Source organism: Pagrus pagrus (genome assembly GCF_965226575.1).
Source record: "Pagrus pagrus genome assembly, chromosome: 15".
NCBI lineage: Eukaryota > Metazoa > Chordata > Actinopteri > Spariformes > Sparidae > Pagrus > Pagrus pagrus.
Window position 1 is genome coordinate 20,112,804 of NC_140199.1, and position 13,025 is coordinate 20,125,828.

General features: G+C 42.0%; 1 protein-coding gene across 1 annotated transcript; it reads right to left on the reverse strand.

The window, feature by feature from the left end:
- Window positions 1–286: 286 nt before the first annotated feature.
- Window positions 287–10,864, reverse strand: LOC311270149 (lutropin-choriogonadotropic hormone receptor-like). The gene is made up of 11 exons (XM_084374878.1): window positions 10,511–10,864; window positions 10,127–10,198; window positions 7,200–7,274; window positions 6,864–6,938; window positions 4,995–5,069; window positions 4,641–4,718; window positions 4,381–4,449; window positions 3,886–3,960; window positions 2,472–2,660; window positions 2,253–2,306; window positions 287–2,138 (listed from the first exon to the last, which is right to left on the reverse strand). Exons 1-11 carry the CDS (start codon window positions 10,678–10,680, stop codon window positions 995–997), a joined length of 2,076 nt encoding a protein of 691 aa, XP_084231004.1. The 5' UTR covers window positions 10,681–10,864; the 3' UTR covers window positions 287–994.
- Between the last annotated feature and the right edge of the window lie 2,161 nt (window positions 10,865–13,025).

Here is a 13,025-nt window from a genome sequence, read left to right on the forward strand (position 1 = left end):
TTTAAATTTTCACAACAAAAGAAGAGAGATGTGACATTTGTTGTGGTCTGTACCAAACAAACAGGTTTTCTTACATCTTGAGAAAAAGATTTGCAGGCCAGTGCATCTCTGCAGCTATACAGTACTTCATTATAAAGCTGTTTTGTTTATATTATACCTCTATTAAAAAAAAGGGACTTTCTGTGATTTGGACATTGCACTTTGCCATATTGTTATTTGTTTTCTGGATATTTCTGAAAAGATAAAAGCATGTTCTTTAAAATAAAGTATAGAAATGGAGGTTTAACATAGGAATCTTATTTTCCACAGCCACAGTTGAAAGCTGTTACTAAACATGGAAACAATGGAAAATGATACTTATTGACCATATTTCTTTTATGTTTTATTGTAAAAATCCAGGACACTTTGAACAGCAGTAATGTTTCTCATAGAGAGGCTCCTGGAGGTCTGCAGTTTTCAAGTCTCCCACCTCCAGCGTCTCCTGAGCACAACTAACCAATAGATGGCACTAAAACACATCTTTGATGAGCTAAAACAAAGACTTCATTTCATCACATTTACTTCACTGTATTGAAACTCAAAATATAAAGCTTTATAAGGACAGAATAATAAATAATTTCTACTTATTGACTAAATAAGTAAATGTCTCTTGTAACAGCACCGTACACAGGTTTAGTTTTTCACAGCATATCTTGATTTTAAAAACAAATCACAACCAATGGTTTAAAATAGCTTTGCAGATAAACTGGCCTGTTTAATGTGGTCGCTGTGCCATCCGTCTGCTGCTTTCTACCACATTACCTGAGCAGAAAATGGTGGCTGGAGCACCTGTTGTCTTCAATTTGAGGTCTCTGATGTGATTCTCACTTTGTAAACTAACCTAGATCAGCTCTGATCTAAAAGCCCTGACCTCAATTTTTGAAGAAATGCTGCATCTTTAGCACGACAGCAGACTCTGCCTGTGAGTTCATAATGAAATTCTCCATGTTGATGGTCATGTGGCTCCCTTCAAGCATCCCTTCATCTTAATGTGATAGGCGTAGAAGCCGAGGGAGTGAGGTGTTTTGGTGGAGGTTTTCTGGGTCGAGTTGAGGTGTGAAGCCAGAGTCTGTGACCTGTAGAAGTCGGCGCTGGCGTGGCAGCAGCCGCAGCGACTCAGCAGCAGGCACACGTCCCTCCTGAAAGCCCGTGTGAAGAGCGTGTACAGGAAAGGGTTGCAGAGGGAGTTGATGGGATAAAAAAGGATGAGCAGGATCTTTGAGTGAGACACGGTTATGAGGGGCATACGCAGGGCTGCAGAGATGGCAAAGAAGGAGATCGGCGCCATGCACACAAAGTCGGTGAAAATGAGCACAGCCATGCGCTTTGCAATCTTGGTGTCTCCGTGACGGGTGGAGTGCTCCGGGTTGTGAACGCTCAGATATATGCATATGTAACAGTAGCAGACCACCAGGAAGGCGACGACATTGAGGATGAGCATAGCCACCACGTACACCTGAGAGCCCAGAGTGTCGATGTCCATGGGCAGACAGATGCTCACTCTGCTGTAACTGCTGACCCCCACAAGAGGGAGCAGAGCAACCAATAGAGAGAAGCCCCAGCCTGCCCCCATAATGGCTGCCACATGGTGCATCCGCAGCCTCTTGTTCACATGCATGGCGTTGCTGATGGTGTGCCAACGTTCGAGGCTGATCACAGTCAGCGTGTATACTGACAGCTCGCTGGCAAACACCGTCAAAAACCCTGCAATCCCACATCCGGGCCCCGTCTGCCAGTCTGTGGCGTGGTTGTAGTACTCGTGATGGGAGTGGTAGTCCATGAAGGCGATGAGCATCAGGTAGAGCCCCATGCAGAGGTCGGCTACAGCCAGGTTACACATGAGGAATCTGGAGATGGTAAGCTTATTGTGGCTGATCAGCAGGATGATCAGAACAGCTAGGTTACCGGTCACAGCGAAAACCGTGATGATCCAGGTGAGACAGCGCAGGAAGGGAAAGCCCAGCAGGTCCTCACAAGGGTTAAAGGCGTCCGGCTTTGGCAAGCACTTGACAAAGGGGTTGTTAAGACAATCCAGCTCCAGGTCTGGATACTGAAAGTTGATGTCATCGATTATATTCATGCCATCTGCGGTGGGATCTCTGAAACATACACAGATGTTAACATCAGGGCTGAAACTGACGACTCTTCATTATTGAATAATCTGTCGGTCATTTCCTAGTTGACATCCCTGAGAGGGCAGTGGAGCAACTTACATTTCAGTTCTGCTGAGGTCACAAAACTTTGTGGAATTCTTTAAGGCACTTTCCCTTTAAACCAACAAAAGAAGTTAAAAGGTTAGACCGCACAAAATGTCAATAAACTCTGCTGCTAATTACCAAACCACTGATGATCTGTATTCATTGGACAGGGCTTTTGTTCTTTATGCAGATGCGAATGGATTTGTGACATCCCTGGCATCCGTCCTCGGTTACCTTTGTTTCCGGCGCCACGTGTGGAAGGCGCAGCAGTGGCTCGGGTACGTGAGCTCGGCCTCCATCAGCTCAGCCAGGCTCTCCAGCGGAGGGAGGGTCTTCAGAGCGAAGGCTGCGCTGGCTTTCAGGAACCTCACCTGCCTCAAACCTTTATGGGGGAGGGATCTCAGAGCTGTGGAGGAAACATCCCTGAATCACACACGGAGGAGAACGCAGACACATTTCAGGGAGGATTAGTGAAATAAGTACTGATGAAACACAGTATTTTAATCAGGTGTTAGACTTCCACAAGCCACTAGAACAGAACTGGCTGGGATTTCACATGTATTTAAATTTAATTGGAGGGTAATAGAGTCAGTCTTTCTCACAAGAAGAGCCATTATTTTGGTGTTTTGTCGATGGTGGCAAGAAATGCTGTTTCAGGCAAATCTGCTGAGTCTCCCATGGGTGTCCATTCAGTTCTGGTGACTGCAGCAGCCAGGCACTAATTTACAGTGTTTTCATATTCATAGAGCCAATGAGTCAGTCACACTTTTTCCTATAAGAAGCTCATTCACAACTAAAATGCTGCGTCACAGAGCGCAGCTTGTAATTGCTGACATTTTCTTTACGACTGAATATATTTTATCTCGGACAAAATAACATTCAGGATGTAGTTTGCGTCCTCGTCTGACTCCTTCCTTTGAACCTGACATTAATCAAATACATAAACACACAGAAATGCCACACTGGGCCCTGCAAAGGCAAAAAGGAAGACCTTTGGCATTCTCTGTGTGTCAGACTAAGACTAAGAGGAAATTTCATATCTGCAACACAGGACGACTCGCAATCAGAGACCTTGTGAGCTCCGTGCTCCGCAGACCGGCCTATTTGCTCGCTAATCAGTATTCAGCAGTCCTGCCTGCTTTGTTGGTTGTTTACACAGACAGGCTGTCACTGCCCTAATGTTTATACAATAAAATGATAAACATTGTTATGAATATTAATCTCGCCTCATTGGCCCAGTTCAAACATGGCCGCCGTAATGCTGTTGATTTAAACAACAGAAGATAGAGAATTTATGGTCGTCCACTCGTACAAGTCAGCTTTGCCACAATCATATATTTGCTGCTTTTTAGATTAGATTGATTCATGTTTAGCAATGCTGGACAGTTTCTAAGTAAACTGACTCAAGTGCAGTTTTCAGATACAGTTACTTGACTTGCATTTACATTTTTAGACGTCTGCTATTAACTAGTTTCCACTGCCCCATTTTTGTATCTTTTGTGAGACCTTTTGTTTTATTGGTATCGCACATAGTTTGATGGTCTGATTGGTTGTATGTCACATTTTATGGTTCAGCTGACTTCTGCAAAATGGCTATTTTCTTTGGTTGTATTGGCTTTATTAAATCACTACCAATTATGCGACTCACAGAAAACTGGGACCTGTTGCTCCTTCAAAAGCGTCTTCTTGGATGTCCCTGAGATACGTGTTGTCTCTCAAAATCCTGCAAAAGACACAAAAAAAAGCGTGTGACCTCTGGTCTCAAACTGTGGTTTTACAGTTAGTATCCAATATGAAAGTAAATTTAAGTCGACACATTAATGGCCGAACCGTGCCCCAAACCATTTTTCATCTACTTTTTGTTTTCTTCACTTGACACTGAGGAAGATGAGTGTTATTTTTAGACTGCAGGGTGTCTGCACACATCTCGTCCCCATCAACATTCAGCAGTACGGGGCAGAGCAAGAAAACAACGGGGCATCCAATCTTTGTTTAGTCTTACATAACGTTTGTTTACTGGTACACTGGGATTCTGTGATTAGAAAAACAAAAGCCCTAAACCTGAACAACATAATGTATCATTTTGTTATATTAGTGATAGCTTAGTTTGGGAGAAAAAAGTCTTGATTATTAAAATGCTTACAGCGTGTTGAGCTTGGTTCCATTGAATGCGTGCGCTTTGATTTCTGTAAAGCTGTTTCGAACCAGGTTCCTGTCAAGGACACGATGTTAGATACCTCAGTTTGTTATTCAAAACAACTGATTGCCAAGGTCAGAGAACTGAACATCCAATTATATAAGCACACTGAGACACATCCACATACATTCTTAACAAATGGTGACAAGGTGTTGCTCCCAGCTCTGATAATACGGCAACAAAAAGAGTTTTGCTCCTGTACTCACATGTCAACATACTCCTCTGTGATACCTTGGAAGCAGTTGGCCGGGATGATGTCGACCCTCATGTTATCTGTCATTTCTCTGCACACACAGGCGATAACACTCAATGGGGCTGTTTGGCTAAAATTATCAGTCAGACAAAATTATGTATGTACATGCAATAAAAGGAGCAGTTTGATGAACTGTGACCCAATTCGAGGATGTGCGGCAGGGTCGGTGGCATTGGGACGATAAAAAGTCAAATTGGGCTCAGAATAAACAACTTGAGTTAGACCTTGAAGAAAATGCAGTTTTCCAAAGTGCAGAAAGAAGCTAAGCCAGTTCAGAAATACACTGTTTCTAAATGCGATTACTCACAGGATAATATTTGGCACCAGGGAAGCGATAGTTGTGAAGTCTGGGAAGTGTATCAGCCCAGTGTTAGAGATGCTCCTGTGAAGACGAGCATCAAAGACAGATGATTATACGCAGATAAGAACAAATCTTCAAAGTGCCCACAAAATGTCAGAGTTGCAGTTCGTCTCGGTTTGTCAGAGAAAATTTTAGGAACTATTTCTGGGAAAACATTCCAGGTTAAATTTATCACATCAGGTCACCGCCTGCTTGTGACCTCTGACGTGTTTCTTCACATTTAACTCGAAGCAATGAATACTAAAAGAGTAAAAACAGCTTCAGATTGGCATATTTTGCATAGAAAATAGAGGTTGTGAGGGAACATCTGCAGCCTCTAACCGTTGTGGGTTGAACAGCAGAAAATTGCCACAATAAAATTACTGCAAAGTAGTGAAGATGTACGAATAGGCCACACAGGCGAGTGATCAGAACAGCCGCAGCTGTGCTTTTATTAGCTGATAAATAGAAGAAAAATAACAATAAAGAAAAGAAATGTAAAAAATTAAAGCAGTGGCGGTTGAGTTACCTTGACTTCAAAACACTGGATCCTACAATTCCTATAATGCAACTTTTTCACTAGACTCTCCCTGCCTGTTAAATGCTCTCATTTCTGTCATGTTTCTGCCGTTTTTCTGGTAAAATGTTTGACAAAGAGCAGATAAGAGCAAATACTTTTTGTCCAATATTTGACAAAACCCCCTCAGATAACTCAGTGGCTGGAGTGCTCCTTTAATAACATCCACTTATCACCATTTATTTCCCTTGTTGATACAGTTAGTTATTCAACACTGTTACGGGGTTGAATACTCCATATTGGCTTTTCCCAGATCTTTATTTCTACTTGTGATGTTTCTCTTCATAGGGACAAGTACACCGCATGAACCAATGCAAAATATACACACTTCTGCAATTCCACGTCACTATATGATACAGTAGCAAGACTAGAAGTAGAGACATATACTGCTGTAAGGCTGTACTAGACACAGCAGTGCTCCGAGCTAACGCGCTGATGTTTAGCAGCTATAATATTTATTTAGTTTAGCGTGTTTCCATGCTGGCATTTGCTAATTGAAGCAAATACATAGTAAAGCTGAGGCTGATAGGAATCCAATTATCTTTCAAGTATTTCATCGCCAGTCTGAGTGATATGTAAAGAATGAAAGTTTTTAAAAGTATGAAGTGGGAAATGAGACCTCCCCCGTCCCTCTCGGGTGCCTTTACGGACCGGTGGAGGATTTGTTGGAGTTGTTTAAAGCTGCTGGACTGTGGATTTCTTTGTAAAGGACTCGGGTCGGATATTCAGCAAGGATGTCACTTTATGCAGGTTCTCGTGTGCCTCAAGAGCAACAGTAGCTAACGTTAGTTTAGAAATGGAGTCCGCTAACAGACTAACTAACGACCGGCTTGCAGCACAACAGAGCCCCTTTAAAGAATCGCAAAAGTTTTTAAAAATTTGTTCTGAGGGTAAAAAGATGTACGTACTGTATTAAAAATGTCAACTCACAGCTGGGGTCAAAGTCATTAGGGTTACATTTCAGTAAATACTGACTTATTTGTTGGAAACGTTAGAATGGAATAACAAATAAACAGCGGACACACTGCAGAGCTCCAGCATCCACTCATCTAATGGAATTTTACCCATTTATGTAATGACGTCTCGAACAGAACCGCAGACCAGAGGCAACTCCAGGATGTCCACTAAATTCCAAATAAAGTCATGTCAGTCTGAACAATGCTCGGCTTCAGAGGAATGAGATCATAATTGCTGACCCACCTGCTGGTCGACGGGGTTTAAACAGGTGGATAATGACAGAGTAAAACACAATGACTTACAGATATTCCAGCTTTGGCAGGTCAGTGAAGGCCCCTTTCTCAATAACCCTCAGACTGTTGATGTTCTGCACCGAGCTGCAGGAATAAAAAATGAGGAGAAAGTCTCAGTAATTACAATATTGCTGTCAGCAAGCTGTCAACAGACAAACACGGCGAGGCCCATTCACACATCAGCCGCTCGGAAAGTCAAGGATTAAACAAGCCGCTTTGTAATTGAGAGGCTAATCCTGTGCAACTTAAATGAAATGCAAAAACGCATACCAGCTGTTGAAATGAATAATTGCTTTCATTGTCAGTTTGAGTTTGACGTGCGGTGGAAGGTAAGGTGTCACTTACATTTGAGCCAGGCTGTGGAGGGAGAGGAAGGCATGTCTGTGTATCTGCGTGACGCGGTCGCTCTGGGAAATCTCACTGTGGCACAAAGAAAACGGCTCGGCATCAGTCAGCAGATTAACAAGAGCGGGTAAACAAATTACTCTGGAAACGTCTCGCACATCAAGGAAGTGAATGAGGAGAAAAATATTAAGAGTGACACAAGTGGTGGATTTCTTCCCTTCCTTCCTTCTTGACACACTTGCTTTAGAAATAGGACAAAGTTGATTGATATTGGGATGCAATGCACGAGGGAAATATTAAAATACCAACAACAACGATTCATACTTCTAGGGCACCACACACACACACACACACACACACACACACACACACACACACATGCTTCATCTCATGTTTGGAAAGGCTCCAGACATACATCAAGGATGCATCTGGGCCACAAAGACTAAGTGAAGACGTTTAAAAAGGGAAGACTCAACAAAGACCTGCAGAGACAAACTAAAGTCAACAAGACTTCTTGATTCGTCCTTGAACACTATTGTCTTCTCAGAGACGCTCGTCGGCTTCTTACTTCTTGCAATTATCGTTTTGAAGACTCTGCTGTAATCAGGCGACACTTCTGCCGGGTTAACGTCGCTCTGCTTCCATCTCAAACATGCAAACAAACAAATTAAACGACTCCATCTGTAGTGCTTTGATTGCATTATGTATAGTGTCATAATTAGCGCTCGCGTGTCTGGTTTTGCGTCACACGGGGCTCCTCGTGTCATTCTACCTTGACCTGGCCTTTATTAACTGAGGGATCGCGGCTTTAGGACTGTAACCTCTTTTAAACTTGACTGTATTTTATCTTTTCAAACCATTCTGCGATAGAGGCAAAATTTGGGACATAATGAACCTATCGCACGGAAGTACTGTAAGTATCTGAGGCTGATAAGACTCGTCCCTGAGGAGCAGACGGAGCAAAGTCAAACACACTCGACACTTTCAGTGGGAGAGTGATTTCACCACGGGCTAACAAACGTTATCCGCTCATCAAACTGTTAGTGATATATTAATTAAACGGTGAGGCCCATTCAGCGAGACAATTCGGGCTAATGTTGTAGCTTTAGGACTGAGCGTTTAGCGGCTATAAACACGATAAAGATGAGATGTAATTAATCAGCAATTAGGGTGAAAAGATGTCGTGTGTTCTCTCATCTGTCTGTTTTCAGAGCGACATATCACTCAGCTCTAATTGGAATTTGCTGAAATGTGTTGTCCAGATTACATTCAGGTGATTATATTACTGGTCTCGTTGAAATGTGTAAAGATTGAACTGTTTTTAAGGCTTTCTTCTTTTCAAAAGATCACGGTTACCAAAGGATATCTTCCTCCTGATTCATGGATACAGTCACCTTTCACAAGTAGCATAATATAACAATCACATCTACATTGACCAACTTTTTTCTGATTACTGAATGCTTAAATATGTGTCACATCACGTTCACATTACATGATTACGACCTTAGTTTCGTATCAGGAAGTGGACGAGATGGTGAAGGAGCGAGACTGTGTTCCAACATTTGTAAGAGTGAAACCACTGGATATTTTAAAGGAGACCTTGGGACATCTTCAGCTGTGTATGTAGAGATAAAAGCTGGTATCTTAATCAAAAACACAATCTTTTCCTCACCCTAACCACATGGTTTGTACGCCTTAACCTAACCAGACCATAGGCCCAGCGCTGACACAACATAAGGCTGAAAACTGAACCCAACGAAACGTTTTAAAGGAAGTGTTGACATATCCATGGCTTGCAGAAACACGGGCCAACATTGCTAACATTTATTCCAGTGATCGGGTTGGTTAGGCACATGATCATTTATGCATGTGAAACTTTTAGAAAACTAGAAATAAAAAAACTCCAGAACAAGACATCAGTGGAAATAATGAATAGTCATAAACAAATGTTCACTTATTGTATCGGATTCAAGCATCTGGTAAATACCTGATGTAATAGCTGAGTCTGTATTAGTCACAGTTAAATGGGTCACAACAGGAATATATGTAATAAGATTTATAAGATTGTGTTTCTAATGATCAAACTGACTAAATATTATTACATATTCTTCTAAAACTACACTATTATAAAGGACATGACATCACAAAGGCTCTGAAAACTAGTGAAAACGGCATTCTGTATTACAATCGATACATACAGCGTACTGTACACTGCTGCAGTGTGTTGTTTATACTCTCTCTGCTGCAATACGCTCCAACATATGTGGATATAATTGTTAGATCTAACACTTTATACACGACAGAAAAACAGGTGGTGCTACAGTTTGTTTTCAGCGCTCATGATAAATTATTGATAATATGACTGTGAAGTGTTTATCAAATGTAGGTTCAGTTCAGGTTAAGTCATATTTCAAGACATACTGCCTTGTTAAGTTAAATACCGAGATGGAATTTATCTAACTACATTTACTCAAGTACTTTACTTCAGTACACTTTTGAGGTATTTGTATTTAACTTGGGTATTTCCATTTTATGCTACTTTAATCCTCCACTCCAGACAAATATTGTACTTTTTACTCCACTACATTAGTTACTAGGTACTTTGCAGATTACATGCTGCATCAGAGCCAGATTAATGCTTTTTCAATTACTTTATTTTATCTGCAATGGAAACTTTTACTCCAGTACTATTCATGAGTGACCTTCACTTTCACAAAAGTAATACTTTAACACCATATATTTACATTTACTCAAGTTCACTGGTTTAACGCATTACTTATCTCAAGTCTGAATATTTAGCATTCTCATCCGACACCATCAACTGAACATCAGCAGGGCTCAACCCTGCTTTAATGTGGCATTAACTCACCTACGGTTTATTTCTTCAGCCAACAAAAACAATAAAAGAAAGAAATCAATGAACTTACATTATGGTAATGTTGATGAGCTCCTTGAAGGCATGAGTGGGGACCTCTCTCAATGGCAGATGAGTGAGCCTTCTGTAACATTCATAAGTAAAGCTGTTAACTGCACATTCACACTTATGAATAAAAGAAAGACAAAAAATGTCTCCTCAGATTGTTATTCAAAATTACATCTATAAATCATAAGTTAGTTCCTTATGGGAATATTAGAGTTACAGGAAGGGGAATAAAAGTGACTCAAAGTTAAGTTAGTGAGAAGTCACACACAATAAGTCACAAAAAGTTCACAACTACTACCACAAGAGCTGTGAGAGGCTCAGTGTGAAGCACTTGAGATTTTACACCGGACATCCACCAACACTGCAGCGTCAAAGTTACTTTACTTACAGTCGCGTCACGGATGCTGGTCCTGCCCGGGAGGCCAGCTGAGTGGCCCGGCTGCAGTGGAAGGTGTCGGCGCCGCAGCGGCAGATGGTCGGACAGGTAAAAGCGCAGCAGGAGCGCACATGCAGGACACCGGACAGCGCGACCAGGAGCCAGACCGCCCGGGGAGCCATGTGTGACACCGGGCCACTCTCTACGGGATTCACACACTCTGCTGAACCTCCTCAGAGTTTAAGATTATAGCACCACTCTGACAGTCTAACGTGCCAGGCCAAGACTAAATCACGTCCCTGTCTGTGTGTTTCCACTTGCTCCCTCAATGCGGTTCAGGGTGCGCTGCTGCCTTCAAGTGCTGTCGTAATTTGGGAGAACGCTGCTCGAGTGGAAGAGCCAACAAAGTGAAAAGCAGAATTTTCTTTGACAGCTGAGCTGCAGAGTTGTGACGTTTAGTGGGCGGAGACCAAAGAGCTCCGTCAGATACTGGTGAGGTGGTGAAGTCATGCTGTCATTATTTGTGTATTACACAGTAAATACATTCTAGGGTGGAGAGTATCTGTTTGTATTTACAATAATTACAAATAATATCATTTAATATAAATATTATATATTACTATGAATAAATATGACAGGCTATAAGGTGACGCATTCAAATATACTGACAAACACTACATTAGCCAAAGTAAATGTAGCTCCATCATTAGCATTAATATTTTGCTCCCACATCAACATAGCAATTCATACTAAAATAACAGTTTTGAATGTTTAAGAGCCATAACACTAAGAGCCATATTTTAGATTTAAAGACATAAAATGTAGGAATTCTGCTATAAATGACAATGACAATGTCCAAACCCAGAGAAATCCCCACGTTTAAGGTTCATCCACACCAAACAGCCAGATTACTCGACTGTACACTAGCCTTCAAACACCAGACACAAACTTCAGCCTGTCAGTGGCAAAAACAATCACTTTTCATGGACTTAACCTTTACAGCTGCAGTTGCCCCAAAGGATTACACTGCACCATTGCAGTCGTGTTGCGGCTGCCAGCCGAAGCGATCTACTGGACCGATTCCAAAACCTTTGGAAAGTATGAATCATTAACACACCAAAATATGTAAACATAGGGCCCAGGTTTAAAAACAGCAGAATTCCCCTTTAATTGTATTCCCTTAAAATGAAAGAAATCAAAGATCATATCAGAGAAAAGTACAAAGACACTTTCATCAAAGTAGGCTCCTGCTGAAGTTGCAGCTGCCTCTTTTTACTTATGACCTGGCCCACTCTGCAGCACAATGTGTTTTTATGTTGACTCATAGAAATCTAAATATTAATTCACAGAGGGAGGAGCAGTGACAACTGGGACTTTAAAAAACGTGTAATGAATTGCAACCCGACCTGCAAAGGTAGCAGTAACAGAGTGGTTGTTCATTGTATCCTGTGTCTGCGGACTGAAAACCACAGGAACAAAAAGTCCACCTCGTTAGTTTTATTTCTCAGGGCTAACTGTAGGCTTGCTGTCAGTGCAGCAGTGCCTCTTTCTGCAGTGAGTAACAGGTGCCACAAATCCTTTTAACTGTGTCTGGGATGAAGATGAAGCTCAGGGTGGATGCTGTAAAACGACATTTGCTTTTACAACACCTTTCATGTCAAGAGACAACACAACCGAGCCGAGGTCTCATTTACACCGGTTTGTCAAGCGAAAAGCTTCGTGTCGGCCGAATCTCCTCTGCTGTCACCGACCCTGACCCCATTTATGTCTTTCACATCCTGCTCCTCACCCTGCCACTGTGACCCATGTCAACAGAGCAGCAACACCTTCTTCCCACTGCTGCTTTGTTATAATCACACACACTCTCACACACACACACACACACGCACGCTCAGATCCCTGGAGAGGCTGCTGCCCAGTACTGTTTACCAAGACTTTCACATTCCCTGCGAACCTCTCAGCCGAGCACAGTGTCAAATTCCACCGTGTTTAACCCTGTAGAAGAAAAACATCACTCTGACAGGGAGCGAGAGGCTAATTCATGCAAGTGGACCTCCATGAATAAGCCCACGTCTTCATGCAAACCACCACGCTGTGCATCAAATCACACCTAGAAGGTCACTCGCAGCAGGGAGACACTTTCAAGAAAAAGCATACGGACATTTTCAAAATTAGAGTTACATCACATTAAGATTTCATAATTGCTTGTCACAATGTGAAAAATAAGTGGTTACACCTATTCTAATAGCTGCGGTGAGCCAAGAGTTAGATTAATGCTGCTTTTCTCGCATTAGCTGTGCTTTAGTAGCCAGCCCTTTGCCTGCTTTATTGGATTTATTGGCATGGCTGGAACAGCTAATGCTGAAACTACTCTTTGGATAATACTCTGTTAAACTGCAGTTCATTCAAATGATGTAGGGGGGCAGACAGGGGTTGCTGCCTAAAGGAGGTGGGTCAGTAATAATATGTAAGACTCATGTTTAAAGACCGGCTTCTCAGCAATAATACGCACATCGTTAATAGTTAC

What these genes read in the sequence shown, in the direction of transcription:
- LOC311270149 (XM_084374878.1), bottom strand. Translation starts at nt 10,680, where the DNA reads ATGGCTCCCCGGGCGGTCTGGCTCCTGGTCGCGCTGTCCGGTGTCCTG. An exon ending in ACGTGGCGCCGGAAACAAAG is followed by an intron (nt 2,307 to 2,471) that starts GTAACCGAGGAC and finishes GTTGGTTTAAAG; the next exon opens with GGAAAGTGCCTTAAAGAATT. An exon ending in GACCTCAGCAGAACTGAAAT is followed by an intron (nt 2,139 to 2,252) that starts GTAAGTTGCTCC and finishes TGTATGTTTCAG; the next exon opens with AGATCCCACCGCAGATGGCA.